Below are 24,695 nucleotides of genomic sequence, written 5' to 3' on the forward strand. Positions count from 1 at the left end.
AAGTGAAGGATCCTGGTCTACACGTATACCTACCACTAACAACGGTGGCTATTCACTAGGTTGAATATTATCGTGAAGATTTATTTTTTTCGTTAAAGAGAATTAAATTACTTAAATTTTTTTGTTAATTGATTAGTTCTTGTCGTGATATCTTTGGTATTTAGCGAGAGCAACAAAACAGAGGTCCAAAGTTCATGACTACAGAGCTTACTAATGTATCTTTGGAAGAAGCTATCACGGAAAAAACAAGCGAAAATAGAAGAAAGAGAGATTCAGACGTTCTTCAAACTGAAGAAGTGGATTTGGTATGTTTAAACTCTTGCCGTTTTTATAACGAAACGCGTTCTCAATTGCGAGAGAAAAGGTTCTTTGTTGGTTGAAATTTGTATATTAATATTTTATTTTTAATAGTCAAATGTGAAAAGAATTCGGGCTTCTCGAAATCAAGATAATAGACCCGAAAGGCAATCTCGACTTCAGCGATCATCTTCATTGATTGAGCAAGTTAGAGGTAATGAAGACGGAGAAAATGATGTCCTCAATCAGACCAGAGAGACAAATTCAAATTTTGATAACCGCGTGGGAGTCATTGAGTGTATCCATTTGGTGAATTTTATGTGTCATGACTCCTTGAAGATTAATTTTGGACCTCGTATCAACTTTGTCATTGGTCATAATGGTAGCGGAAAAAGTGCTATACTTACAGGATTGACTATTTGCCTTGGAGCTAAAGCCTCAAATACTAATCGCGCTCCAAACATGAAAAGTCTTGTAAAGCAGGGAAAGAATTATGCCCGAATCTCTGTTACGATTAGTAACCGTGGGTTTGAAGCATACCAACCCGAAATATATGGAAAATCTATTACAATTGAGCGTACTATTCGAAGAGAAGGATCCAGCGAATATAGATTGCGTTCTTTCAATGGAACGGTTATTTCAACCAAACGCGATGAACTAGACAATATCTGCGACCATATGGGTTTACAAATTGACAATCCTATGAACATCCTTACGCAGGATACAGCACGTCAGTTCCTGGGAAATTCAAGTCCAAAAGAGAAATATCAGCTCTTTATGAAAGGAATTCAGCTGAAACAGCTCGAAGAAAATTACTCTTTAATTGAACAAAGCTTAATTAATACTAAGAATGTTTTAGGAAATAAGAAAACTGGGGTCTCTTATTTAGCAAAGAAGGAAGAAGAATATAAACTTCTGTGGGAACAATCTCGTGAAACTGAAAACCTTCATAACTTATTAGAGCAAAAAAAGGGGGAAATGGTGTGGGCTCAAGTGGTTGAAGTTGAAAAAGAGCTTCTGCTTGCGGAGAAGGAGTTTCAACATGCTGAAGTTAAACTTTCAGAGGCCAAGGAAAATTTAGAGTCAATAGTTACCAATCAGTCTGATATTGATGGAAAGATATCTTCAAAAGAAGAAGTGATTGGGAGAGCTAAAGGTGAAACTGACACTACAAAGTCTAAATTTGAAGATATTGTGAAAACATTTGATGGGTATCGTTCAGAAATGAATGATGTTGATATACAGAAGCGTGATATACAAAACAGTATCAATGCTGCCAAGAGTTGCTTGGATGTGTATCGTGAACAACTGAACACTGAAAGAGCTCGAGAAAACAATTTGGGAGGTTCTCAAATTGAAAAAAGAGCAAACGAATCAAATAATTTGCAACGTGAGATAGCAGATTTAAGTGAACAAATTGTTGAGCTTGAATCTAAAAGGAATGACTTGCATTCTGCTCTTTTAGAAATGGGCGGCAATTTAACCAGCTTGTTGACAAAAAAAGACTCAATTGCCAACAAAATCTCAGATCAAAGTGAACATTTAAAAGTATTAGAAGATGTCCAAAGAGATAAAGTTTCTGCATTTGGAAAGAATATGCCGCAACTTCTTAAACTCATCACTCGGGAAACAAGATTTCAGCACCCTCCCAAGGGACCCATGGGAAAGTATATGACAGTGAAAGAGCAAAAATGGCATTTAATTATTGAAAGGATATTGGGAAATGTTATCAATGGTTTTATAGTTCGTAGTCATCATGACCAATTGATCCTTAAAGAGCTGATGAGGCAAAGCAATTGTCATGCTACAGTTGTAGTTGGAAAATACGATCCTTTTGACTATTCTTCTGGTGAACCTGATTCTCAATATCCTACGGTGCTCAAGATTATTAAGTTTGATGATGATGAAGTTCTACATACGCTGATTAATCATTTGGGAATTGAAAAGATGTTATTGATTGAAGACCGACGTGAAGCAGAAGCTTATATGAAAAGGGGCATTGCTAATGTTACCCAATGTTATGCTCTCGATCCTAGAAACCGTGGATATGGGTTTCGAATTGTCAGTACACAACGATCTTCAGGTATATCAAAGGTAACGCCTTGGAATAGACCTCCTCGCATTGGATTTTCTAGCTCGACGAGTATAGAGGCAGAAAAAAAAATTTTGGATGATTTAAAGAAGCAATACAATTTTGCTAGTAATCAGCTAAACGAGGCCAAAATCGAGCAAGCTAAATTTAAAAGAGATGAACAACTGTTAGTCGAGAAAATAGAAGGGATAAAAAAGAGGATCCTTTTGAAACGTAGGGAGGTAAACTCACTTGAATCCCAGGAACTTTCTGTGCTAGATACCGAGAAGATTCAAACCCTTGAAAGGCGCATTTCTGAGACTGAAAAAGAGCTCGAAAGTTATGCAGGACAGTTGCAGGACGCAAAAAATGAAGAACATCGAATAAGGGACAATCAACGCCCGGTAATTGAGGAAATCAGAATTTATAGGGAGAAGATACAAACAGAGACGCAAAGGCTCTCATCCTTGCAAACCGAACTCAGTCGGCTACGTGATGAGAAAAGGAATTCTGAAGTGGATATTGAAAGGCATCGACAGACGGTTGAATCCTGTACCAATATTTTGCGTGAAAAGGAAGCTAAGAAAGTTCAGTGTGCTCAGGTTGTGGCTGATTACACAGCAAAGGCTAATACTCGCTGTGAAAGGGTTCCTGTACAGCTTAGTCCGGCTGAGCTCGATAACGAAATTGAAAGACTGCAAATGCAAATAGCTGAATGGAGAAATCGCACAGGTGTTTCGGTGGAACAAGCGGCTGAAGACTATTTAAATGCAAAGGAAAAACATGACCAAGCCAAAGTTTTAGTTGCTAGACTCACGCAACTATTGCAAGCTTTAGAAGAGACGTTACGAAGGCGTAATGAAATGTGGACCAAATTTCGCAAGCTAATTACTCTGCGAACGAAAGAACTTTTTGAATTATACCTCAGCCAGAGAAATTTTACTGGAAAACTGGTAATTAAACACCAAGAGGAGTTTTTGGAACCTAGAGTTTACCCGGCGAATCGTAATTTAGCAACCGCTCACAATCGCCATGAGAAGTCTAAAGTCAGCGTTCAAGGATTATCAGGGGGTGAAAAATCTTTTGCAACGATTTGTATGCTGTTGTCAATTTGGGAGGCAATGAGTTGTCCGCTCCGCTGTCTTGATGAATTTGATGTGTTTATGGACGCTGTTAATAGACTAGTCAGTATTAAAATGATGGTAGATTCTGCAAAGGATTCTTCAGATAAGCAATTTATTTTTATTACACCTCAGGACATGGGTCAAATTGGTTTGGACAAAGACGTTGTTGTTTTTCGTCTTAGCGATCCTGTCGTTTCCTCTTCAGCACTTCCTCCCTCTACGGCGCCATGACATTTCTACTATTTTGATAGTCTATTGTATAGGTATTTAGAATTTATTTATTAGATATATAGCAAGTTCATTTGTATATTAAATTTGACTACGAATACGCATTTGTCGGCCATATCGTATACTTAGCAGAAAGCGAGAAATCTTAGTGTATTTGTTGTTACCGAAAGTCATGCTACTTATCGGTAGAATAAGGATGGATCGAATATTCAATTAGCAGAGTATATGGTAGGGTAGGGTTGTGTGACTGGTCTTAGTAGAACAACATAACCGAAAAACTGACATTCCTAGTGTCAACTCACCGCAGGACATCAAAATGCCAACTCACGTATCTAAGACTCGTAAGCTTCGTGGACACGTTTCAGCTGGTCACGGTCGTATTGGCAAGCACAGGAAGCATCCCGGTGGTCGTGGTAAGGCTGGTGGTTTACAACACCTCCGTAGTCACTTCGATAAGTACCATCCTGGTTACTTTGGTAAGGTCGGTATGCGCCGTTTCCACCTCATGAAGAATCCCTTATGGCGTCCCACTGTCAACTTGGACCGTCTCTGGACTTTACTCCCCAACGAGGCTCGTGACAAGTATTTGGGCAAGAACACTGAGGTTGCTCCCGTCATCAATGTCCTTCAATCCGGTTATGGCAAAGTTTTGGGTAAGGGACGTCTTCCTGAGACCCCTGTCATTGTTCAAACTCGCTACGTTTCTCGCAGAGCTGAGGAAAAGATTAAGCAAGCCGGCGGTGTTGTTGAGCTCATTGCATAAACAAATAACAATAAAAAGTACATTGAGCGGTTAATTATTGTAGGGGCGTCTTTTGATTTTGAAAGTAATGTATGTAGTTTTGTTGAAATCCATTGATGCACTTGAATAGAGTTTATTCAAGCTTCTATCATGTTTTTTGATAAACATTCTATAGCGTAGCGATTTATAAGTATATTGACATGTTTACCCTGTAACCTACTTATTGAATTTTCCTCAATTGACCAAACTTGTTTGCAAAAGCAATATATTAGTTTTTGTTGGGACTGGGTGAATTTAATTTTGAGTAGTGATATTATTGTCAAAGTTGAATATCAAGAAAGTCTGTTATAAAGTCTTTAAAAAGGTCATTATTCAATGTAATTTGTTGATGTGCCATATGTTGTTGATAAATAGGTAAAGATAGCATAACTACTACTTTTTACTACTACGAAGAAGCTATTCAGCTATATCTACGTAAAATCGTCATGGTAAAGAATAATTAAATAGTTTTTAATAGAGGAGAATTTTCGTTAGAGCATTGGTGTTTTTTTTTTGGAATCATTCTTTAATTTCAGAGAGAATTGGCGTCTGTAACACTTTCATCTACACTTGACCAAATATTTTAGTTTCCTGGGCTAACAAGACTTCCAAAGATGGATCAAGAACGTAAACTGCAATTTTTGTTATCAATAGCGGCAGAGACATACGCGATTAGTCCATCATTGTCAAGCCACTACTTGAGGAGGATGTTCTCTCTTTTGGAGGAATGGAATTTGGAAACAGATCCAAAGACACTTTTGCACGGGTGTTCCAAATGTGGATCTTTGTTTATATTTGGCCGTAATATAAAACTTCGTACAATTAGTTCAGAGAGGAAGGCACGGACAGATTTGAAGAAAGGAGAGGTCTCAAGGTTGGGCACAAATTTAGAAATTAACTGCTTAGTCTGCTCTTATGTTCATGAAATTCCTTTAGGGGTACCTCTTCGCTTGCACCAAAGCAAACAAGCGTTACGTGCTAAAGCTATTGCTGAATCTTCATCTACGAAACTCGAAAGTCGAAAATCTGCCCATAATGCCAAAGTAAAACAAAGACAACGTTTGAGAGCCTCCGGACTTAATGGAATTTTGGATAGGAAGAAAAAAAAAGATGAGGTTGCAAAAAGCACATCTTCATTAAGTTTACAAGACTTTATGTCACCGATATGAGTGATTCTGATTGATCTATCAATTTTCTATCTAGTTGTCATATTCTTATACACATATTTTCCCTCTAAAATGAGGATTGAAACTTTTCTGACATTTATTACAGCCTTCAGCGCCGTGTACTTCTTCCTCTTTTAGTTCAGCTCATTTGTCTTAATGTAGTTTTGATTTAAAATTTGAACTTCCCGTTTTAGATTTGATCGTTACCTTTTCCCGTTGTTTACTTTTATTTACATTTGTATTAGAACTATTCGTTTGGGTTGGACGAGTTTAGACAAGGGGCCCCTTCTTCTATTTGTATTTACTTTTAACTTATTTATTTACTATTTCTTTGATTTGTCACTTGTATGGTGCGAAATATATACGGAAATGTCAATCACAGAATAGCAAACAAATCGTCAACTTGCGGTTATTGTGCGTAGCATATTTTCAGTAGTTTTCTTTTGACAACGCCCTTATGAGCATATTTTTAAGTTTCCGATTAATCGTTCATTCCTTTACAAGAGAGGTCTCTCACTGTCTACCACCTGAAGTTGAGCTTGTGTCAATTACCAACTCCAGTTTTGCATTCTGAGGATGAGTAATAGAATTGGGCCTCAGAGATCCACAAAAACTGCAGCGAAGCTTCGGCTTCTTCCTTCTACAGAAGAATTTGATGATTTTAGAAGGCAGGATACGGGGCGCGAAGTGTACTCCCAAATTCCTCAAATAGAAGGGTCAACGGCAAAACGAGACGCAGAGCATCTTGGAAAACGGCATCGAGAATTCTTACCAAGAGTAACTGCCTATTGTACATGCGATACATTTAGAGTCGACTTGCTGTTTAAGTTTTTTCAATCTCGAAGAAGTAGTCATAAAACAAGACCTAAACAATTTGACGAATGGTTAGTTAATATTTTTGCATTTTTCTCATTCTATTGATCCTTATTGATATTTACTTGAAGAGGTTTATCTAACATTATAACAGTATTTATAGTCCGTATAGCTACAATAATGAAGAGACGACAGACTTACTTCCTGACACATTGGAGTCCTCCCGTGGAACGTTAAATCGAGAATCTTCTCAAGAAAGTCTACAAAGTATTTTTGAAGAATCCGGGTTGGACAGGAATCAACCCTTGTTTCGGGAAGTGTTTTGCTTTACTTATGGCGTTGTTGTTTTATGGGGATACACAATTGATGAAGAGCATCGTTTCTTAAGAGAACTCGGTCGCTTTGAAATTGAAAAATTAAGTATGCAAATTACTTTGGGTGACAGTCATTATCATATTGTTGTATCTTTAAGCAGTTATTAACATTTGTAATTTTTAGAGATCGAAGATATGGAGGTAGAAGAGTTTAACTACTATATAACGACTCTTTATCAACCAAGGGTATGAACATTTTTATTGATAAAAATTTTTGTCTTTAGCTCTTTTTCCTCATGGTGAAGCTAGTCGACTAACAGATATAGATATTCAACGACTTTATAGCACTTCGGGATGCATCCAACTACATGATTCGTCTTTCAATTTCACATGCTATTGCTCAATCAGTCAAAATATCACTATTTGAAGAGCTGGTCAACGAAACAATAGATGCTACTAAAGATACACCCCAAATGATTGCCGAGACTGGCAGAGTGAATTTGAAAAGAGAGGAAATTATGATGGCCGTAGGCCAGTTGTTTATTTTAAGAATTAACATTAATTTACAAGGAAGCGTTTTGGATAGTCCTGAGCTGATGTGGACGGAGCCGCAGTTAGAACCTATATATACAGCAGCACGGTCTTACTTGGAAATTAACCAAAGAGTTGCTTTACTAAATCAAAGAGTGGAGGTAATTGGAGACCTACTTTCAATGTTGAAAGAACAGATAACACATACACATGATGAATCTCTAGAATGGATTGTGGTAATCCTTATGGGGCTGTTGGTGCTGATAGCCTTATTCAGTATAGTGGTACGTTTGGCCGATGGTTTCAAATTGAATGACTTCCGTTTAGTAATCAACAATTCCAACAAATTTATTTTACTGTTTGCTAACACATTATTCTACATAGGTGGATTGGAAGCTGTTTCAATAACAACCGAAGAATCTTTCCTCTTTTTACATTATGTTTACATAATTGAAGAAATGGGAAAGGGCAAAAAAATTAAACCATATTTATCGAGTTGATTACGCATATGTTTCGGCTTTTTCCTTTAGTTTTTTTTTAGTTTCGGTTAGTTCATGATTTATTGACATTACACGGTAGTCTTCTATAATAATCCTACTTAATAGAAGATAAAGCTCTTTTTTTCTCTTCTTTGAAGATTCCTAGTTGATTTCCCACATAAAAGAACGTTGAAATGGGTTACACAAAAAAGGACAACAACAGCCATAGTACGTAGATATTGTATTGATTTCGGCACAAAGTATGACTTTTCAAAAAATTACATAAGGTTTTTTTTCTTCGGTTGCAGAGTCCAATTTTTACCATCAATCATTACATACTTCATATACTTAGTCAAAAAAAAGCATGTTAACGATTATAGATCAATGGCCGGCAAAGTGATTTTAAAACGAATGAAGACTTAAAAATAAAAACATCAAGCGCCTGCCTAAAACAAGTATTATGTCTCACCAGCTTCCTTTTCTTTATTTAACCCTTTTTTCTCGAGCACTTTAGATAGCAATTGCGCTTCATGGCGATACCGCTGAATGTCTCTTTCAACGTTGTAAATTTTCACAGCATACATTTCGCATTCCTTTTCAATTTCCGAGACTTTTCTTCGAATCCTTGCGGTTTTACGCCGATACACGTCCTCTATACGTCGAGTTCATTAGCAAAAAGTCGTCAGACAAAAATCGGTACACACCTTCAGTTTCTTGAAGCAAATTTACCACCTACGCGGTCAATAAATAATTACAAATAGGTAATAAACCTCCTACCTGTGGATCCATTCCCGAAAGCTTCACGTTCTCAGTTTCTGGTGAAGAATGCAAAGCTAGTTTGCTTAAAATCTGTATTGTATTTAACGAAAAACTGCTTACTTCGTTATAGAAGATTGCCTACTACATTACGCAACCAAGGGTTTATAACGATACGAACCGAAACCGTTATCTAGTTTTCTTACCCATCAGCTGGGTATTGCTAGTGAAAAACAAATGTCTAATATAAAGCTAATCCTTTTTTGGCTGACTTCTCTTATCCATTCATATTACATTTTTGCTTCTTTTGGGTAGAAAAAGAATGGATCATGTCTCACATTTACAATACGAAAGTCAAATTTCAATAAACAAAGGTACATCATACATGTGAACAAATATTTCAAAAACGATTTATGATCATTTCATAACAAAGAATCATGAATTTACTTCGGATAAGTTCAAAAATGATATTGTCAGCCACTGATTCAGAGTAAATCTGTCATTCGTTTTATAAATGCACTGTCATAAACGAATACTTCCAGCAGAACCAGGCTCCGGTTGCACAGAAAATTTCAAGTAATAAAGCAGTGTCTCATTGGCAAAATAATTTTCAGAAGGGAAAAAGCGAAATAAAACAGAAAGAACCTTCTGAAAGAAAATTGAAACCAAATAATGTTCAACAACGAAATAAAAACAAACAGAAATGATAAAAAGATAATAAAAAATACAAGGGTTTCACCTTGCTTCTAGCATTGAATTGAAACAATACAGACATTTATGAGTGGGCTGAAATTAAATAAAGAGGGGCGAGGAGGAAAATTAGAAAAAAGAGAAGGGGTCAAAGAGGTTTTAGACGTATATTTTTTGGTAATATAAACCAGTCTAAGATAGAGGAGTTAATATTTCATGAACAAAAGCACATAGAAATTGTTTAAAAACAACGGCAATAATAAGAACCCGGATACACAATCCAAGTATTAAATTAAAGATCCCTTCAAGTACCCAAGAAATTAAGTTATTAATCAAATAAAATAATAAACAAAGACAAAGAAGCAGAGTTTCACTTAAATAATTGTCAAATAAAAATCGACATGTTTTTTTCGACCAAAAAAAAAGAAAACTTAAAAAGAACGAAAAATAATAATTATGGGGAGATATTAAAGCGGGCATTTGTTTTAAAAGCAAAAACTTTTTTAAAAATTGGATTCAAGCAAATTCTTCCAATATGGCTCTTGCCAAATATCATCATTCCAAATTGACTGTGGAACAAGAGAGTTAAGTTGAATGAGAATGTGAAAATCTTGAATAGCTTGAGCAAGTCGTTCATCCTCCCCATCTTCTTCGTTCGTAGATAGTATATAATCGTTAAAAGACTTGTCGCCTTTTAAATCATCGTTACACTTGATAAAATCGTCATAAACAACTTTCCATGCATCAAAATCTTTAAAAGCTTTAAAGAAAACCTTGTTGCTCAGCATGGAAGGGAGAGCAACGCTAATCCATTTAGCATAATCAATTCCATTCGACCAGCTATGCCTCCACAGATATACAAATATGTCCATAAGACCAGAGGCTTGTGCATATTGGCTGTCATCTTCGGTCAACCACAAACACAAGGTAGCCACAGCACTGATTACAGTTACATGTGATGCTAAATTGTCACGGTTTTTATTGTTATCCCATGCATCACGAAGAAAATCCATCGTATCGCTAAACAACTCAGTAAGCGATCGCTGAAGTTGGAAAAATTTATCAGGCTCAATTCTTTGGGCAAGAACGTCACAATTTTCACATAGATATCGAATGAGGAGTCCAAGAACTTCATAGCATTCACAAACCGTGTACGACACAGTTCCATGCTTTCCTTTCTGACCAACTGCCTTAACTAGCATTCCCAGACTTCCTCGAATCTCAGCAGAGCAGCGACCAATCACCAAAATCATAAACCCATCATTTGGCATAATAGAGGCGGGACCAGCAGCTTTAAGAAGGTTAGAAAGAATAACGGTAGCTGAAGAAAGATTTTTATCGGTGATAAAGCGTTCAACAACCGCATCCATCAAAGGCTGGAGATTAGCACGAATGGCCTCGGAATACCATGATTGAACCGGGAATCGCGAAAACAAATCGCTAAAAAACGAGAAAGTACAGTCCAACTTCCATCCGCGTCGTTTGTCGATACCTTGGAAAATGGGACGCATATACGTCTGTACGTTGTCGAGGGCGTATAGTGCGTTTGAAAGGATTTCAAATGCTTGTTCAAATGGAAATTCGTTGATAATAAATGATGTATAGTAAAGGAGATACTTAGCTGATTTTGGGTTGGAAGACAAAGTACATATAACCGGGATACAAAGATCATAATGTTTCAAACAACACTGTAGTAAAGTAGAAACCCTTTTTTTCACTTCATAACTTCGTAAAATGGCTTCTTCACTGCAGAAAGCGAGAAGGATGGAGACGCCCAAATCTACGTACTCGTAATGAGTGGAAAGGAGCAAGCGGTCCAAAAACTTCATATCCATCCTTTCCCAGCATTTGAAGATGAGATTGGGATGATCATTGAGTAATTTTGCAAGCATGGTCAATGACACAAATTTACTTGTATCGTCCTGGGCATGCAGCAAAGAAAAACAGTTTTCCAACAACTCCATAGAACCTCTCGACTCGCCGGAAGCATTTGAATCCTCGTCCTTATCAGTAACAAAATGAACCTCCGTTACATGGTCCTCACTCAGCTTTTCAGACGCATACGAGTCATCTTCGGAGAGAAGCTGCTCATACGATATAGTGCGCACGCCTTTGGGACCCTTGTGAAGATGAAAGTGTGGAATATGCATTAAGGTGAATTGAATTGTACCTCAATAACCTATTATTTATGAAAAAAAAACTTAAAACCGAGCTCTTCTCACTGCAGTCTACGACACTAAGTAAACTTTGACAAACGAAAAGAGGAATGCACCAAAAGTCTAACAATTTTCAAATCCAACAAATTTTCGTTCAACAATCCGAAATCTCCAAACTTCTCACCTTTTTCCTCAAATTCCACTCAAATCTGCCAGAAAAAAAATGTTTCTACTTCAAATTACACCAATTTTTCTTGATTAATTAAATAAATATCGAATTTGTAGTCCTCTACGACTTTTTACTCTTTCAAGCTAGGTGTTCCGCTTATGCTGAGGCAAAAAGGCATGCCTTGAGTTTTGTCTCCAATTGACGAATAAGGTATGCCCTATCTTCTGGTACTTTGGAAAGTGCCCCCACTTGGGATAAAAAGGTAGAATGCCCCCATTTCCTTTCCTATCGAAGGCCTTAGTGGTGGTTGACATAGCAACATAGCAAATGTGCTTTATTTACATAATAGATGGCAAACGACTCTAGCTACTACGTGACTCTAAACAAAGCAAATAAACAAGCTTCAAATTGCAGAGATTGAACGTGTTTTGCTTGTAATTTATAGTTGAGGATTTTTTCTGTCTTAGTGAATCCATTTTTTGAAGAAGCGTTGTGGTAAAAAAAATGTCTAATACTGGGTTACCCAAACCATGGATTGTCAAGATTTCACGCTCCAGAAATCGTCCCTACTTCTTTAATACTGAGACGCATGAGTCTTTATGGGAGCCTCCGGCTGCCACTGATATGGCTGCCCTGAAAAAGTTCATTGCAAACGAGTTGCAGGAGTCAGTTACACCCACCGAGGCAAGCAATTCACCCAAGATTCGTGCTAGCCATTTACTCGTAAAGCATCGAGAAAGCCGTCGTCCCAGCTCATGGAAGGAGGAGCACATTACTAGGAGCAAGGAGGAGGCGAGGAAGCTGGCTGAACACTATGAACAATTGCTAAAGAGTGGCTCTGTAAGCATGCATGATTTAGCCATGAAAGAGTCGGATTGTAGCTCCGCTCGTCGCGGAGGTGAATTGTATGTATTTTGATATACTGTAATTAAATACGAGTCGCAAGACCGACAGTATATGGTGGTGCCACACTTGGTGATAAGCTCTTGTTGGTTTGCCAAGTGTAGTCTGATTTTCAACTGGAACGATTTTTACTAACACTATGTGTAGAGGCGAATTTGGAAGAGACGAAATGCAAAAACCGTTTGAAGACGCTGCGTTTGCCTTGAAACCCGGTGAAATTAGTGGAGTGGTTGAAACGAGCAGTGGGTTTCACATCATTCAAAGACACGCTTAATTCATTTGCAAAACAATTACCTAATAATATTAATGAGTATGCTTTATTTCTTATTTTCACTTACTCCCTTTCCGTATGCTTGAAAAAGCAAACAAAATGTTTGTCTTGTTTTGTCACAAATTTATCTCTTCTGATGATTTTTTACATTTTGTTGACCATTTTCCCAAAGGAGAATATTCACAATTGTCGCTTTGTATGTCCCTTATTTCTGACGTTCACCCGTTTATAATACATTTTAACTTAGTATTTAAGTGTTTGCCCATTCATGAACACGAGCCAGCTTACTACCTAGGTTGAAAACAAAATGATTTGATTTCGCTTTGCTATTGATTGAAAAAGCTTTGATGAAAAATGATAAAGTAACTGATTGATGTTTCGAGATTTCTGTTCACTTTAAAAATTTTCACAGATTTTCTACTTTACATGAATGTTAACTTTATTAGAAAAAGTAATTACAAATTTATCTTTTGCATATTTCATTTGAGGTTTTATGGTTGTAGTCATTTTTTTATGCTATATTTATTTATTTGTTTATTTTTCTTTATACCTACACAAGTCTTTTTTCGTTTTTTTTCTCTAACCAACCCCATGCACTGATTTACAATAAAACAATTAATATCCGGCAAAGTGAAAATGCAGCATCCCATTTTTTACGCTATAGAGGTGAGTAGAATTCTTCAGCATTTGGAACCCATTTAATAAATTTATTTGAACCGACTTCGTACTAAATTCTATCTTTCTGTATTTTATAAAGCGAATCCATATATCAGCTAGTAAAGGAATATTTGATAATTTATAGGAATCCAAATGTGTTTACACAGTAGGGGCCTGAATTATGAAAAAAAGTGTTCTTTTTTAAAAAAAATAGTAATGATAATAATTTAAATTAGGGATTATTTTAAGTAACGTTAAATCTCATCTTGAACATTTAGTATTGTAAAATGAGTTGTATTAAAATAACAATTGTATAGCTATCAGAGTTTATTATTAAACTTCGTTAATACAATTAAATCTTTCAAAATAAAAGAAATATTTTTTTTTAATAAGCTTAAGAATCTATTATTGGGATAGTTTGCCGGTCGAAGCAATGATACTTTAGTCAATGTAAAAAAGAAGTCAAACAGTTAAAAACCTTTAAATTTGAAAGTTAATTTCAATCAATTGTTGATGTGCCAAAAATAATAAAAATAAATAGAAAAATAGCTAAGGTACTGTTGACTACTGAAGGAATTTTTTTTGAAACAAATATGGCATTCGATTCAAAACTATATGTTCAATTTAAATCGAAGGTTTTAGAGGTTATACTATCAATACACCTTTGTTTGTCATAGCTCTATTTAATATTACCTTAGCCAGATAAGTCAGTCATATAACTTTTGAGCATTGAAAAGAAGTTCATTCTGGATCAAGATAATGAGTAATCATTGAATTTACGCCTTGGATGAGTAATTCACTTTAATGAAGCGATACATTCCTCAATAGCAAAGATAAACGGAGGTCATGCATTGAAAGAATCTTTTTCATTCTTAATATACCGAATTGCCAGGCTCTTAGTCTCTGATTAATACTATTCTATTCTATTCTATTCAATTTTCAATTTTTATGTTTGTAAGAGAAAGTATAAACTGCATGACAATGAGCATGCTTCGATTCATTTGCAATGTAACTGGAATCCCACTGCATACCAAAACTAAATAGAGTATCTTACTCAATGACTTACTCTTCATGCTAGTTAGATCAATTTAAATATCCTGAGAAGAAGAAATTGATGAAATTATTTATCCTTTTTAATATCTCTCAATTTTTTTCATAAAAGCCCAATTACCATCCATGGCTTCTGCTACACTCCCAATGGATTATAAGACGCCTTTCGGATATGCTTATAAACTATACGTGGAAGGAAAAGATGAACATTCATTATATATACTTGATAATTATTTAAAGAATGCTAATTGTAGTGAAAACACTTACGAACAAGCGTTAATATTGTGCCTGACAATTATGTGTGAACAAAGGCGTTCTTGGACAGAAATGGAGGAAAAATTGTTACACAACTATCAAGGGAAAATACCGGATTCAATCGTGGTAAATTGGTATGTAGTATTTTAAATTTTGATCAGAAGTTTTAACGTGACCAGGATAATTACTTATTTAGAGAATAGTGAATTTACAAAAGAGAACTACGCGCAAATGATAAATTCTTTGTATCGCTACCAAGACGCCATTTTGAAAAGTGAATTGAAAGATTCAATTCTCCCCAAACTTGTCAATTGTGCTTGTAGCGTGCAGCTTACTGAGCCATTGAAAGCCATATTGGCTAATTCTCGTGGGGAACTTGAAAATGTATGCATGTTTGTAACAACATTTACGTTTGATCCTTGTCGCTAACTGTTTAGTCATTACTGCTTCGGATTCAAGCACAAGAGGAAGAGTTAAAAATGAACCTTGAGCGTTCAAAAACTCCTGATCCCTCGGAAGATGAAGGAGAATTTGCCTTGACCCTAAAATTGCAATTTTCAAAAGTCTCTCGTTTAATAAACCAAGGTTTAACTCCACTCCTCTCGCGTTTACAGTTAATTGACAAAAATATAAAAATTGTAGGAGCAATCTTTGGCATTATTCTTTTACTCTTTAGGTTAAAAAAATACATCTCGCATTCGAAAAAATCTGCCTTTTCTCCGCAAAGATGGAAATTTCTACTTGACCAATTTTTACTTGCTATTTCCTGATGTAAGTATAAGAAGGCATGCATCATATCCATGTATTTTTACTATTTTCTATTTAATCTAGAAAGTTAAAAGATTGTGATGAAGTTGATTGATTCTAACGTATTTCCTTGTTTAACTTTTTCGAGTTCTTTCCCTCCTAAACTTCATTTTTACTACTTCAAAAACTTTTTTTACTTCATTTTTGAAGGTTCTAAACTTTTATGAATTTCATCTTCTACTATTTTAGAACTGTTAATTTATGCTAGTCATTAGAAAATTGAGAAAATCCTCGCTTGATATTTGCATGTAACATGATAGAATTAATTGAAATTGAAACGACAGCTTCTTTAACTCTTTTTTACGTTTGTTATTATCTTTCAATTTCTGATATTTTTATTTCTCTATAATAGTGTAAAATAACGTATCACTGCATACAGAATTGTATGAACTTTGCATTTCATAAATCAAATAGTGAAATATAGCGTTTTACTATTTTACCTAAAAGAAGTCCTGAAAGGAGGACTAGATATTTGAGCTATGAAGAAAAAGCAAACGAAAGTAAAACAAACAGTTAAGCTTGTCCTTCGAAATCCTTTATCTATCTCTTGGTATGTAATCTATTGCTTGTATTTTCACACCTATTTTCGTACTGACTAACCATACCGTTAGGCCTATCGTTGATGCAAATACACAAGAGAAATTAGCTCAAACACTTGTGCAATGGCTTCCTGCCTCTCATAAAGACATATTAGACTCGAAGTTGACCGTTGGATTGAATTCTGTCAATGAATTGCTAGAGAGATGTTGCCAAAATGCGAAAGACGTTACGCAACCTGCGGTCGTATTCATCCTTCATGACCAGGATTCCATGCTAGTTACACACATGCCCCAGCTTGTTGCAAATGCTAACTTTTATGGCTCCTCCAAATGTCGACTAGTTCCACTTGGATTTTCTGCACAAGCGCTAATCGCCAAGAAATTGGGTTTGAGCAGGGCGGGTGCGATTGCCGTACAGGTAAGGTTACTGGTCAATTTTAGACTAAGTAGAATGATATTGACTATATTTTAGGATGATTCTCCTCTATGGAAATATTTAAAAGATTTAGTGATGAATATAGAAGAGCCTCAAGCACGCTGGCTTTCCGAAAATCCTGAGTATGAGGTGACCAAGGTTGAAAAAATCATTACAAGTCAAAAGGAAAATCAAGGAACAAAAAAAGAGGGTAAAAACGAAAAGGGAAACGAGTTTAAAAAATGAAAAAATTTTAAGATGGCAGATTTCTTGTAGTTGTATATGTAAATATATATGTTTGCGTGTGTGTATGTGTAAATGTGTAAGGTATGAAAGATTGTGTGTAGATTGAGAAAGTATGAAAAGAAACATCGATAAATTGAGTTTTAAGCAGGCTGGGCAATATCTATTTTTCGCCAAGAATATCACGACGAGACGAGGGCTCTAAAAAGTCAAACGATGTCAACAAAGCTAAGTCTTGAAATAATTGAAATTGTTTTTGAAGGATGAAAAATGATTGAAAACTGAGACATTAATAAAATGTGAGATAGAAATGAAAGGTGTGGTTTAACTTACGATTCTGATGAAATGAAGCAATCAAACATTGGAGTTCGAAGAAAAGAATGTGCAAATTGGTCAATGCCTTTTTGCGCACATGACCATTCAACCGGTTCATGATCAAATCGGGAACATTTTTTGTTGAAAGCTTGAAAGATAGGTTGATTGAGAAGTAAAAACTCAGCAGGCGCTCTAGGTATTCGAATGCGATACGAATTATTAAATGTATTTAGCAAAACTTGCGCATTCCATCCAGTGCGTGTAAGATGAATAAGGATGCCAACCATTTTGCGAATTTGATGCTTCATAAACGACTGGCCGTGAAAGATTAGCTTAACCCATTGGCGATTTAACTTGTCAATGTGAAGGTTATCCACACGCACATCTAATAAAAACCTTCGAGAACTGGCGTCCGAAAAACCCTTCTCCGTTGTATAACTGTGAAATCGATGGGTGCCCCGAAACATCGTACACGCATGCTTTAGAAAGTCGAGTTTAGGTTTGGATAAACGAAAGGGCTCGGACAAGGAATTCGCAACACAGTCTTGTTTGCTTAAGTTAGCTAAATGGGAAAGTGTTTCATTAATGGGGAATGCTTTTTCAGATGCCTTGGCAATTACATAGGCCTCGAGAGTGCAAGGACGGGGAGTAAGTAGAGAGGAGACAGGCAACCAATACTCATATACGCGACTGTCGCACACAGTGTGTGGAGAAAACGAATTAAACGTCCTCGCCATTTTCCATACACGAATACAAGGTGGTAAAATATCGTTGACCAAATTCACCACATGAGGTAGAGGTTGATTGTCCAACACTTTCAAACCAAGAACATTAACAATGGCATGTACACCCTTGTCTGTTCTAGCAGCAGAACACATTCGGATCTTCTTGGGAGAGTCAGCATTCACCTGAACAACGGCGCCTACTCGAGCGAATGCTTGGAACAGTGTATCTTGTATGGTTTTGACATTGGCATTGTACTGCAAACCAGCAAAGCCAGTACCACGATAGCTGACAACACAGTAGACCATTCGTTTCCGGGGTTTCACCGAAATCGAAGAAAAGAAAACCCGATGTCGTTGGAGCAAGCAAAGCACAGATTGGTTGGCAGAGAACCTTGAAGGTCTTAAGAGACTATGCATAGTTTGAAAGATGAAATTAACTAAGCAAGTTTTTAATGAAAGAGAGGAAAGGTACTACAGATGGCATGTGCTCAAGCAAAAGTTAGGATATTAAAAAAATATTAAACTAAGGGTAGAAGCACTTCAACTGTTTTTCATGAACAATATAGAATATTACTATAATTTTTTGGAAAGAGCCCTAGCTTCCATGAATAGTCTTACCCACAATACCCTGTTGTTTATCTATTTTCTTTTACTAAACCAAGCTGTACATACTAGATACCACAAAGAAATACCTTGTATCTCCTTTCTACCCCTTTGAATGGACAATGAAGCCGAAAATTTGCCGTTTTTAGAAGGTCCTTTTTTTTCAACTTTTATCGAAAATTAATTTTTTTTCAGTCGTTTCAAAGGTCAACCTACAAAACTAATTCTTTTCGTTAGCAACCGCTTTCTTATCAATCTTTGCTTCTTTATTTACTGTTCTCTGCTAAATTTTCGTTGATTTATTTAAAATACCTTCTAAACCATACTTTTTCTTACTACCCGGGTTTTGACAAATTTTTTTCTATGCAGCTCTATCCGGCAAATGTTAAGGGATTGAGATATAGTGAATGTTGCATCTTAACCGCTAACCCATCGGTTCAACATTTTGTCATGCATGATGATGCTGGTGTTCCTCTAACGTACAGCGTTTCCACACTGCACGCCGAACTTACCGACCACCTATACCTCCCAACCACCAGGAAAACAGTCGCAGTAGGCAAGAAAACGCTTTTTGTAGTGCAAAAAAAAAGATTTAAGCCGGAAACATAGCAGAATAGCAGAAATTTGATATTTACTGTTATCATCTCCATTATTATTTGGATTAGTTTTCGATTGTCCTTTCATTCATCTAATAACGCTTGTTTTTCTTTTTTCTTTTTTGCATTCTCAGTCTTGGTTGTTTTGCTATTTATTGCGTTCCTCGGTTTCTCCCTATTAAATATTTTCTTTTCATTGTTTTTACGGAAATTCTCATTTTTTCATCTTAGGGGCTCGTTGACTCAGCCTGCACGACAAGGAAAATTATATCCGTTTCGGAAGCACAACGTGTGTGTTGAAAGTCTTACTTTTCTTTTTTATTTTTCTGTACCCTTTCATTGAACTTTAGCCATTTGTTGCTTTGTTGAATTTTGGCCATAAATAGTTTTTCAACTGGGTTTTTATTCGACCTCCTTTCATTATTCATTTCATTTTCATATCTATCCATTTCTATCCCCACTAAACAATTTTGTGTTTTTAGGATTTCCCTATTCTCAATCCATAAAATAGTCACGATTCGTTTTCATTCAGATACCCGGCTCCTTATTTTTTTTTTTTTCGAAATTTTATTCACTCGTTTGATTTCGTTGATTCATTTCTTCCGCCTTTTACTCATTACTTAAGGGTATTTGCTTATTAAACGTTTGGTCTTTTTTTTTGCCCATCTTTTTGTTCATACAAAGTTTTGTGACATTTATATAATATTTAGTCTCTTCGTTTTTGTGTGGGTTACCTTTTTTGTTTTATTCTTTTTCTTTTTTTTTTCTCTTTCTTCCCTCTTTGTTTTTTCTTCTGACCCTATTTTATGCCTTATTATTATTTTGATCAAGTTTCAATCATTTTTTCACAAAGATTTCATATTCACTTTACTTCTTAGTTTTTTTCTTTTTATTTGAAATTTCTTGGAATCTTTTTGCCTTTTTTCTTTTAACTTGATCTCTCTTATTTAACGTTACTTAGAAAAGCTTCTTTTATTTTGCTTTTCCTTTCATTCTTCGCTCCTTTATAAACCGTGTTCATACTTCTTTTGCTTACGTTTTGCCAATCTTCCCAGCAATTTTACTTCTATCTTGATTGTTCTTGTTGTTGGATATTTACTCTTTGTTGATAGCGGTATATTTTATTTGCTTCTCACTTTTTGCCCGATTGCTTTCCTTTGATTTACCTCTCCAAAAAAAAACAAGTGTCTTTTGTTTACTTGTTTGTATATTTGTTTATACTCTGCTGATTGAAAAGTTGATTGTTTATTTTATTTTTCCATCTGCAACCATTTCTTTTTTTTTGAAAAAAAAAAAATCGCTAACTGATTTTTTTAAGCATTTCGAATACCTTCGAAGTCTTTTTATCGATACTTTTGACGATTTCTTCCTCATAAGCCTTGCCCTAGACTTTTTGTTAGCTCGGTATTTTTGCATATTTCAGTCATCTTTTTTTCATTTTCAGTTTGTGTTTTTTGCTTCACAGTTGTATCTGTCTCTCTTTTAGCAACTAGAATTATTTGTGGTGGTCAACAGTTTACCCTTTGCTCTCGTTTTCTTGAAGTTACAGTCTTTCTTTTATTATCTTCGTCCAGTATTCTAGGTTGTTGCCCTTCTAATTCTTTCGCGTCAAGTATTTGGATTTTTCTAATACTTGCTAACAATTTTTACTGAATTTTTTATTTTTCTTCATTGCCCTTGCTTATTTTTATTACTTACACACTTTCTTTTTAGTCGACCAACTAGGTTTCTAACTTTTTACTCCACTTATTAACTATTTCGTGTTATTAAGCTTGAAGCCTCATTTATTATCGTTTGGGGTTTATTTAACAACTACTGCTATTTCATTTGTGTTTTACTTTTAGGCATCTATTGCTTATTTTGGTTACTTTATCAACCACTTTGTCATTCTTTTTTCTCTTCTTTTCAATTACCATTATATATAATTTGCAAAATGTTTGTGGGATCACCGAGCGCTATTGAAAAGCCTTTATCGTTATCCAGTAAGACCAAAGTCGGGGACGAAACCGAGTTTACTGAAGATGCGCTACGTGGTTCATCGTTGGTTCCAACCGGTATTCTGAATGGAGATGATGAATGTCATGCTCTTCACATGTCTCCTCAGGCTATTCACAGCCAAGCTGGGAAAGCTGAATCTGACGGTTTACCTACTTATGCATCTGTGGAAAAATCCACAACTCCGATTGGTAGACTCCTCTCTAACCTCAACGGTGGATTAGCCTCTGCTCCTCCTAAGGTTGGATTCGGTTTTCCTAGATATTATGCTTTGCGGATTGAGGATTTACCTAGGGACTTAACACCCAGAGAGTTTTTATGTACCTTTTTATTCGCTACGAATGTAGTATCCGTCGAGCTTAATCCTGTATCCGTGGATAATGAAGTTGCTCATGGATTGGCGGTGTTTTCATCCCGAGATGCTGCTGCATCTGCTAGAGACACTTTGCTATCTAGCGATGTTTATTCCGCGTGCAGCATGATAATTTTAGACAATTATCGAAAGGGAAGTCAAACAAATCTTAGCGACGAAACTGAGGGCTCTGAGAGTAGTGTTTCATTTAACAGACTGTCTCGAAACCATTCTCCAACTCGTCCACTGTTAGGAAATCGTGATCTTTTCCGCAGGTCAAGTAATCATGTGTCAGCCAGTATGCCTACTGCAAATCATTCGGAATCTGCTTATCGTCATTCAAAAACACCTTTGGGTGATAGCACTTTTCAGGCTCCTAACAATGGAGGTAGTTTGCATTCCGATAGGTTGTGGTCTTCTTTCCCTGTTTCTTATCCTTTAACACTCGCGAATGTGTTAGCCAAGGATGAAGTTGGTTCACCTACGTGGTCACCCACTCCTTCCAAAAGTAGTACCAATTTGCGTCAAGACGGTGTTCCTCCGATTTTGCGATTTAACTCATTATCTATTAACACCAACGTGGCGCGCAATTACCTTTCATCTGAAAAGGGTTATAGCGCTCATACCCAAAATTCTAGTGCTCAATCACCCCATCCTCGTGTCTTTTCGGCAAACAGTGCATTCAGTACAACAAGCCCTCCTCCCTTGACACCATCAACATCAAGAGACTACCCATTTTCAGCTTCTACCATTTCACCTTCCACACCATTTTCGGCTTATTCCTCCAGTCATGGAATTCATCAACGCATCCCTGCTTCTACCCCCACGAATACCAACCCTGCTGATCAAAATCCTCCTTGTAACACCATTTATGTTGGAAATCTTCCTCCTTCTACTTCCGAGGAAGAGTTGAAAGTTTTGTTTTCCACTCAAGTTGGATACAAAAGACTTTGTTTCCGCACTAAAGGCAATGGCCCCATGTGTTTTGTTGAATTTGAAAACATTCCATACGCCATGGAAGCCTTGAAGAATTTACAAGGTGTTTGTCTTAGCAGTAGCATTAAAGGTGGTATTCGTTTGAGTTTTTCGAAGAACCCATTGGGAGTGCGCTCATCAAGTTCATCGCATAACAACCATAATGGAAACGTTCGTAACCTTCACTCTGGTTCCATGAATAATTACAATACAGACTCTTTGCTTAATCATACTGGTGGACATAACGAAGTCCACGCCAGTCCCAGTTGGGGTAATAATCTAATGTATGGCAAATAGCTCATCTAGCATTTTCTCGTCTTCATTTTATCATTATTCATCAATACCTTGCAAGGACTTTAGGTCCAAATTTTTTAAGCATATTGTTTCTCTTTTTTTTTTTTTGAGTTTTGCATATTGATTCTTTGTTAATCAAAAGTTGCGATCTATTCCACTTTGACTGCATGCAACTTTAACCATCTGTTAAGCTTAATTACAATTTGTCGATTTATGCGATCTGTTTTATTTCACTCTTATATAAGATGGGTACTTGCATTGTTTAGTTGTCATTAGGATTTATCATTTGCTCATCATTTCCATATACTTCTGCTACACATATCAATTTACATAATAATATCGACTTTTGCTTCTAAATGAACCCATCTTAAATTGCTAAACAAGTACTGTAACAACTTGGTTAGATGTATTTTTATTGTAACACCCAACTTAAGCTTACATACAAGAATTTTTAGGATACATTGATAAGCAAACACTTAATCCTTTTATAAATATTAGTATAGTCTAGGTGAATAAAATATTTCCAACAAAAACTGTATAATAGTAATCCCGTCCTTTCCCTATTAAGTTGAAATTGATTTACTTTTTTTAAAATTGCGAGGAACTTTAGGCATGCTTCGTCCTTTTCACAGGCGGCTGTTTTGAAGTGCTGTAATATTCTGACTCCGATTCTGACTCTGAAGAAGTTTCAGAAGTTTCCGAATCCAAACTTTGACGTTTCGCAGCTTCATCTTCGACATTTTTGGGTTCTGAATTGCTATCGGCCAACATAGCTACCATACAGGTAATTCGATTGCCTTCTGGAATGTTATGCTCAATTACTAAGTTCCAATCTTTATCCCATATACATACTGAACCATCCGAGCTTGCAGTAATTAAATAATCATCAACAGGGTAGACAGATTTGACGCTAACTTGATTAGAAAATTTTGAATTTTTAATTTGTTGAGTATAGAATATAAAAAGACACTTACCGTTTCTTATGCGCCGTAAATTCATGTAAAATCTTCCCATCAGAAGTATCCAAAACCAGTACTGTTCCATTATCTCGTCCAACTATCAATTTGGATTGATAGAGACACAAAGCGTTCAATTGAGATTTAGAAGAGAAGCTGAAAAGGGAAGTGAGATCCTAAAAATGTATTAGTAATTTATAAAAGAAGGAGGAAAATTGCATATAGAAAAATGCATAAATTCTTACCAATTTAAAGGCATCAATGCCTCTTCGTGACATAATAACAAATGACGACTCATTCAGGAAAAGAATAGATTCTGGGATAGTGCTTAAAGGTAAAACTTTACCTCCTTTACCTCGTACAAGGTCCCAGAGCCGCAACTTTCCATCACCTCCAACTGTTAGGGCCAATTTTTCTGAAGGGTGAACTGCTATACCAGTGATGCCCTTATGAGAAGATGACTTAAGAGTATGAACCAACAACCATGAACCTTTAGACCACATACTGATTTGCCCGTTATCATGACATGCTAAAAGGTGATTTTTAGTAAAACACATATCTCGGATACATGCATTGGCGATATCTGTAGGAACAGAAACATCGGCTATTTGGACGTTACGAGTGTGATCGAAAATTCTGAAACGATGTTAGATTATGCTTAAAAGGATAATTAAATACAAGGAAGGAAGAATGAAACCATTTAAGTCCAGTTTCATAATTCCAGTTGCAAATAACTTACTTAATTGTTTCATCACTGCTAGTAGAAGCCAAGTAAATACCGTCGACAGCTAACGCGGTTAAAGCTCCTTCATGAGCTTCAAAAAGCCACAAGGGCTTGCATTTTTTCCTCTCAATGTCTGCATCAACACCGTAAATGAGGTGAGTATATGTTCCAACTACAAAACGGAGCATCGGTGACTAAAGTATGACAATTGAAGCCTAAATCCAGTTATACAAAACCCAAAGTAAGTTATAATAAGCACCCGATCCTTTTGCTTTTTCTATTATAATTTAATTGAGTCCTAAACCACAAATTCTCAAATACCAAGTAAGAAGGAGAGAGTAGCAAAGAATTTGCAGGTGTAATGAAATTTTAAAGTAACAGCAAGAAGTTTCACTTTATGTTTTTCTTCAAAACCAATGAAGAAAGATTTTTAAATTGCTGAAAT

General features: G+C 36.1%; 13 protein-coding genes and 10 long non-coding RNA genes across 23 annotated transcripts; 12 read left to right on the forward strand and 11 right to left on the reverse strand.

The window, feature by feature from the left end:
- The first annotated feature begins 20 nt into the window (after window positions 1-20).
- Window positions 21-3,832, forward strand: smc6 (Smc5-6 complex SMC P-loop ATPase subunit Smc6). The gene is made up of 2 exons (NM_001022898.3): window positions 21-305; window positions 412-3,832. The coding sequence occupies exons 1-2, from the start codon at window positions 195-197 to the stop codon at window positions 3,721-3,723; spliced, it is 3,423 nt and encodes a 1,140-aa protein (NP_587906.1). The 5' UTR covers window positions 21-194; the 3' UTR covers window positions 3,724-3,832.
- Window positions 57-3,897, reverse strand: SPOM_SPNCRNA.1150. The gene has a single exon (NR_150004.1). It is a non-coding gene; the product is annotated as a non-coding RNA, possible alternative UTR (long non-coding RNA).
- A 139-nt stretch (window positions 3,898-4,036) lies between these two features.
- On the forward strand, window positions 4,037-4,618 carry rpl2802 (60S ribosomal protein uL15; the record flags this gene model as incomplete). Its single annotated transcript, NM_001022899.3, has 1 exon — window positions 4,037-4,618. One exon carries the CDS (start codon window positions 4,037-4,039, stop codon window positions 4,481-4,483), a length of 447 nt encoding a protein of 148 aa, NP_587907.1. The 3' UTR covers window positions 4,484-4,618.
- Window positions 4,083-4,585, reverse strand: SPOM_SPNCRNA.6960. Its single transcript, NR_196301.1, has one exon. It is a non-coding gene; the product is annotated as a non-coding RNA (long non-coding RNA).
- Window positions 4,619-5,001: 383 nt separating the features above from the next.
- On the reverse strand, window positions 5,002-5,411 carry SPOM_SPNCRNA.6961. Its single transcript, NR_196302.1, has one exon. It is a non-coding gene; the product is annotated as a non-coding RNA (long non-coding RNA).
- rpp21 (RNase MRP subunit) lies at window positions 5,116-6,230 on the forward strand (the record flags this gene model as incomplete). Its single annotated transcript, NM_001355886.2, has 1 exon — window positions 5,116-6,230. One exon carries the CDS (start codon window positions 5,116-5,118, stop codon window positions 5,668-5,670), a length of 555 nt encoding a protein of 184 aa, NP_001342941.1. The 3' UTR covers window positions 5,671-6,230.
- Window positions 5,930-6,987, reverse strand: SPOM_SPNCRNA.1151. The gene has a single exon (NR_150005.1). It is a non-coding gene; the product is annotated as a non-coding RNA (long non-coding RNA).
- On the forward strand, window positions 6,221-8,126 carry sif2 (Sad1-interacting factor 2). The gene is made up of 5 exons (NM_001022901.4): window positions 6,221-6,551; window positions 6,635-6,900; window positions 6,979-7,040; window positions 7,121-7,609; window positions 7,710-8,126. The coding sequence occupies exons 1-5, from the start codon at window positions 6,244-6,246 to the stop codon at window positions 7,731-7,733; spliced, it is 1,149 nt and encodes a 382-aa protein (NP_587910.3). The 5' UTR covers window positions 6,221-6,243; the 3' UTR covers window positions 7,734-8,126.
- A 25-nt stretch (window positions 8,127-8,151) lies between these two features.
- On the reverse strand, window positions 8,152-8,621 carry hap2 (Ino80 complex subunit). The gene is made up of 3 exons (NM_001022902.3): window positions 8,582-8,621; window positions 8,509-8,536; window positions 8,152-8,456 (listed from the first exon to the last, which is right to left on the reverse strand). The coding sequence occupies exons 1-3, from the start codon at window positions 8,591-8,593 to the stop codon at window positions 8,263-8,265; spliced, it is 234 nt and encodes a 77-aa protein (NP_587911.1). The 5' UTR covers window positions 8,594-8,621; the 3' UTR covers window positions 8,152-8,262.
- A 236-nt stretch (window positions 8,622-8,857) lies between these two features.
- Window positions 8,858-11,735, reverse strand: asi1. The gene has a single exon (NM_001022903.3). It carries the CDS (start codon window positions 11,398-11,400, stop codon window positions 9,754-9,756), a length of 1,647 nt encoding a protein of 548 aa, NP_587912.1. The 5' UTR covers window positions 11,401-11,735; the 3' UTR covers window positions 8,858-9,753.
- Window positions 9,671-10,950, forward strand: SPOM_SPNCRNA.6962. Its single transcript, NR_196303.1, has one exon. It is a non-coding gene; the product is annotated as a non-coding RNA (long non-coding RNA).
- Window positions 11,124-11,523, forward strand: SPOM_SPNCRNA.6963. The gene has a single exon (NR_196304.1). It is a non-coding gene; the product is annotated as a non-coding RNA (long non-coding RNA).
- Window positions 11,736-11,943: 208 nt separating the features above from the next.
- Window positions 11,944-13,469, forward strand: pin1 (peptidyl-prolyl cis-trans isomerase Pin1). The gene is made up of 2 exons (NM_001022904.3): window positions 11,944-12,480; window positions 12,626-13,469. The coding sequence occupies exons 1-2, from the start codon at window positions 12,080-12,082 to the stop codon at window positions 12,750-12,752; spliced, it is 528 nt and encodes a 175-aa protein (NP_587913.1). The 5' UTR covers window positions 11,944-12,079; the 3' UTR covers window positions 12,753-13,469.
- On the reverse strand, window positions 11,950-12,740 carry SPOM_SPNCRNA.6964. The gene has a single exon (NR_196305.1). It is a non-coding gene; the product is annotated as a non-coding RNA (long non-coding RNA).
- A 568-nt stretch (window positions 13,470-14,037) lies between the features above and the next one.
- On the reverse strand, window positions 14,038-14,382 carry SPOM_SPNCRNA.6965. Its single transcript, NR_196306.1, has one exon. It is a non-coding gene; the product is annotated as a non-coding RNA (long non-coding RNA).
- A 46-nt stretch (window positions 14,383-14,428) lies between these two features.
- On the forward strand, window positions 14,429-15,801 carry SPOM_SPCC16C4.04 (uncharacterized protein). The gene is made up of 3 exons (NM_001022905.3): window positions 14,429-14,845; window positions 14,891-15,095; window positions 15,149-15,801. Exons 1-3 carry the CDS (start codon window positions 14,583-14,585, stop codon window positions 15,479-15,481), a joined length of 801 nt encoding a protein of 266 aa, NP_587914.1. The 5' UTR covers window positions 14,429-14,582; the 3' UTR covers window positions 15,482-15,801.
- A 22-nt stretch (window positions 15,802-15,823) lies between these two features.
- pus3 (tRNA pseudouridine synthase) lies at window positions 15,824-18,745 on the reverse strand. The gene is made up of 3 exons (NM_001355887.2): window positions 18,685-18,745; window positions 17,049-18,578; window positions 15,824-16,996 (listed from the first exon to the last, which is right to left on the reverse strand). Exons 2-3 carry the CDS (start codon window positions 18,170-18,172, stop codon window positions 16,879-16,881), a joined length of 1,242 nt encoding a protein of 413 aa, NP_001342755.1. The 5' UTR covers window positions 18,173-18,578; window positions 18,685-18,745; the 3' UTR covers window positions 15,824-16,878.
- pop23 (Rnase P/MRP subunit) lies at window positions 15,993-16,779 on the forward strand. Its single transcript, NM_001022906.3, has 3 exons — window positions 15,993-16,068; window positions 16,130-16,475; window positions 16,530-16,779. The coding sequence occupies exons 1-3, from the start codon at window positions 15,998-16,000 to the stop codon at window positions 16,716-16,718; spliced, it is 606 nt and encodes a 201-aa protein (NP_587915.1). The 5' UTR covers window positions 15,993-15,997; the 3' UTR covers window positions 16,719-16,779.
- On the forward strand, window positions 18,722-18,967 carry SPOM_SPCC16C4.21 (uncharacterized protein; the record flags this gene model as incomplete). Its single annotated transcript, NM_001355888.2, has 1 exon — window positions 18,722-18,967. The coding sequence occupies one exon, from the start codon at window positions 18,722-18,724 to the stop codon at window positions 18,965-18,967; it is 246 nt and encodes an 81-aa protein (NP_001343056.1).
- Window positions 18,968-20,887: 1,920 nt separating this feature from the next.
- On the forward strand, window positions 20,888-22,663 carry scw1 (RNA-binding protein Scw1; the record flags this gene model as incomplete). The annotated part of the gene is made up of 1 exon (NM_001022908.2): window positions 20,888-22,663. The coding sequence occupies one exon, from the start codon at window positions 20,888-20,890 to the stop codon at window positions 22,571-22,573; it is 1,686 nt and encodes a 561-aa protein (NP_587917.1). The 3' UTR covers window positions 22,574-22,663.
- On the reverse strand, window positions 21,951-22,171 carry SPOM_SPNCRNA.6966. Its single transcript, NR_196307.1, has one exon. It is a non-coding gene; the product is annotated as a non-coding RNA (long non-coding RNA).
- Window positions 22,664-22,780: 117 nt separating the features above from the next.
- skb15 (p21-activated protein kinase inhibitor Skb15) lies at window positions 22,781-24,593 on the reverse strand. The gene is made up of 4 exons (NM_001022909.3): window positions 24,266-24,593; window positions 23,772-24,162; window positions 23,545-23,702; window positions 22,781-23,480 (listed from the first exon to the last, which is right to left on the reverse strand). Exons 1-4 carry the CDS (start codon window positions 24,436-24,438, stop codon window positions 23,177-23,179), a joined length of 1,026 nt encoding a protein of 341 aa, NP_587918.1. The 5' UTR covers window positions 24,439-24,593; the 3' UTR covers window positions 22,781-23,176.
- Window positions 23,365-24,622, forward strand: SPOM_SPNCRNA.6967. The gene has a single exon (NR_196308.1). It is a non-coding gene; the product is annotated as a non-coding RNA (long non-coding RNA).
- Window positions 24,623-24,695: the final 73 nt, after the last annotated feature.

This window comes from Schizosaccharomyces pombe, assembly GCF_000002945.2.
Source record: "Schizosaccharomyces pombe strain 972h- genome assembly, chromosome: III".
NCBI lineage: Eukaryota > Fungi > Ascomycota > Schizosaccharomycetes > Schizosaccharomycetales > Schizosaccharomycetaceae > Schizosaccharomyces > Schizosaccharomyces pombe.

Coding starts and splice junctions, on each gene's coding strand:
- smc6 (NM_001022898.3), top strand. CDS start 195: ATGACTACAGAGCTTACTAATGTATCTTTGGAAGAAGCTATCACGGAA. Junction 306..411: donor AAACTGAAGAAGTGGATTTG/GTATGTTTAAAC, acceptor TATTTTTAATAG/TCAAATGTGAAAAGAATTCG.
- sif2 (NM_001022901.4), top strand. CDS start 6,244: ATGAGTAATAGAATTGGGCCTCAGAGATCCACAAAAACTGCAGCGAAG. Junction 6,552..6,634: donor CCTAAACAATTTGACGAATG/GTTAGTTAATAT, acceptor ACATTATAACAG/TATTTATAGTCCGTATAGCT. Junction 7,041..7,120: donor CGACTCTTTATCAACCAAGG/GTATGAACATTT, acceptor TAACAGATATAG/ATATTCAACGACTTTATAGC.
- hap2 (NM_001022902.3), bottom strand. Junction 8,457..8,508: donor TTTGCTTCAAGAAACTGAAG/GTGTGTACCGAT, acceptor CTCGACGTATAG/AGGACGTGTATCGGCGTAAA.
- asi1 (NM_001022903.3), bottom strand. CDS start 11,400: ATGCATATTCCACACTTTCATCTTCACAAGGGTCCCAAAGGCGTGCGC.
- pin1 (NM_001022904.3), top strand. CDS start 12,080: ATGTCTAATACTGGGTTACCCAAACCATGGATTGTCAAGATTTCACGC. Junction 12,481..12,625: donor GCTCGTCGCGGAGGTGAATT/GTATGTATTTTG, acceptor CACTATGTGTAG/AGGCGAATTTGGAAGAGACG.
- SPOM_SPCC16C4.04 (NM_001022905.3), top strand. CDS start 14,583: ATGGCTTCTGCTACACTCCCAATGGATTATAAGACGCCTTTCGGATAT. Junction 14,846..14,890: donor GATTCAATCGTGGTAAATTG/GTATGTAGTATT, acceptor TAACGTGACCAG/GATAATTACTTATTTAGAGA. Junction 15,096..15,148: donor CTCGTGGGGAACTTGAAAAT/GTATGCATGTTT, acceptor CTAACTGTTTAG/TCATTACTGCTTCGGATTCA.
- pop23 (NM_001022906.3), top strand. CDS start 15,998: ATGAAGAAAAAGCAAACGAAAGTAAAACAAACAGTTAAGCTTGTCCTT. Junction 16,069..16,129: donor AATCCTTTATCTATCTCTTG/GTATGTAATCTA, acceptor CCATACCGTTAG/GCCTATCGTTGATGCAAATA. Junction 16,476..16,529: donor CGGGTGCGATTGCCGTACAG/GTAAGGTTACTG, acceptor ACTATATTTTAG/GATGATTCTCCTCTATGGAA.
- pus3 (NM_001355887.2), bottom strand. CDS start 18,172: ATGCATAGTCTCTTAAGACCTTCAAGGTTCTCTGCCAACCAATCTGTG. Junction 16,997..17,048: donor TGCTTCATTTCATCAGAATC/GTAAGTTAAACC, acceptor TTAATGTCTCAG/TTTTCAATCATTTTTCATCC.
- skb15 (NM_001022909.3), bottom strand. CDS start 24,438: ATGCTCCGTTTTGTAGTTGGAACATATACTCACCTCATTTACGGTGTT. Junction 24,163..24,265: donor AGCAGTGATGAAACAATTAA/GTAAGTTATTTG, acceptor ACATCGTTTCAG/AATTTTCGATCACACTCGTA. Junction 23,481..23,544: donor TTTACGGCGCATAAGAAACG/GTAAGTGTCTTT, acceptor TAATCAAGTTAG/CGTCAAATCTGTCTACCCTG.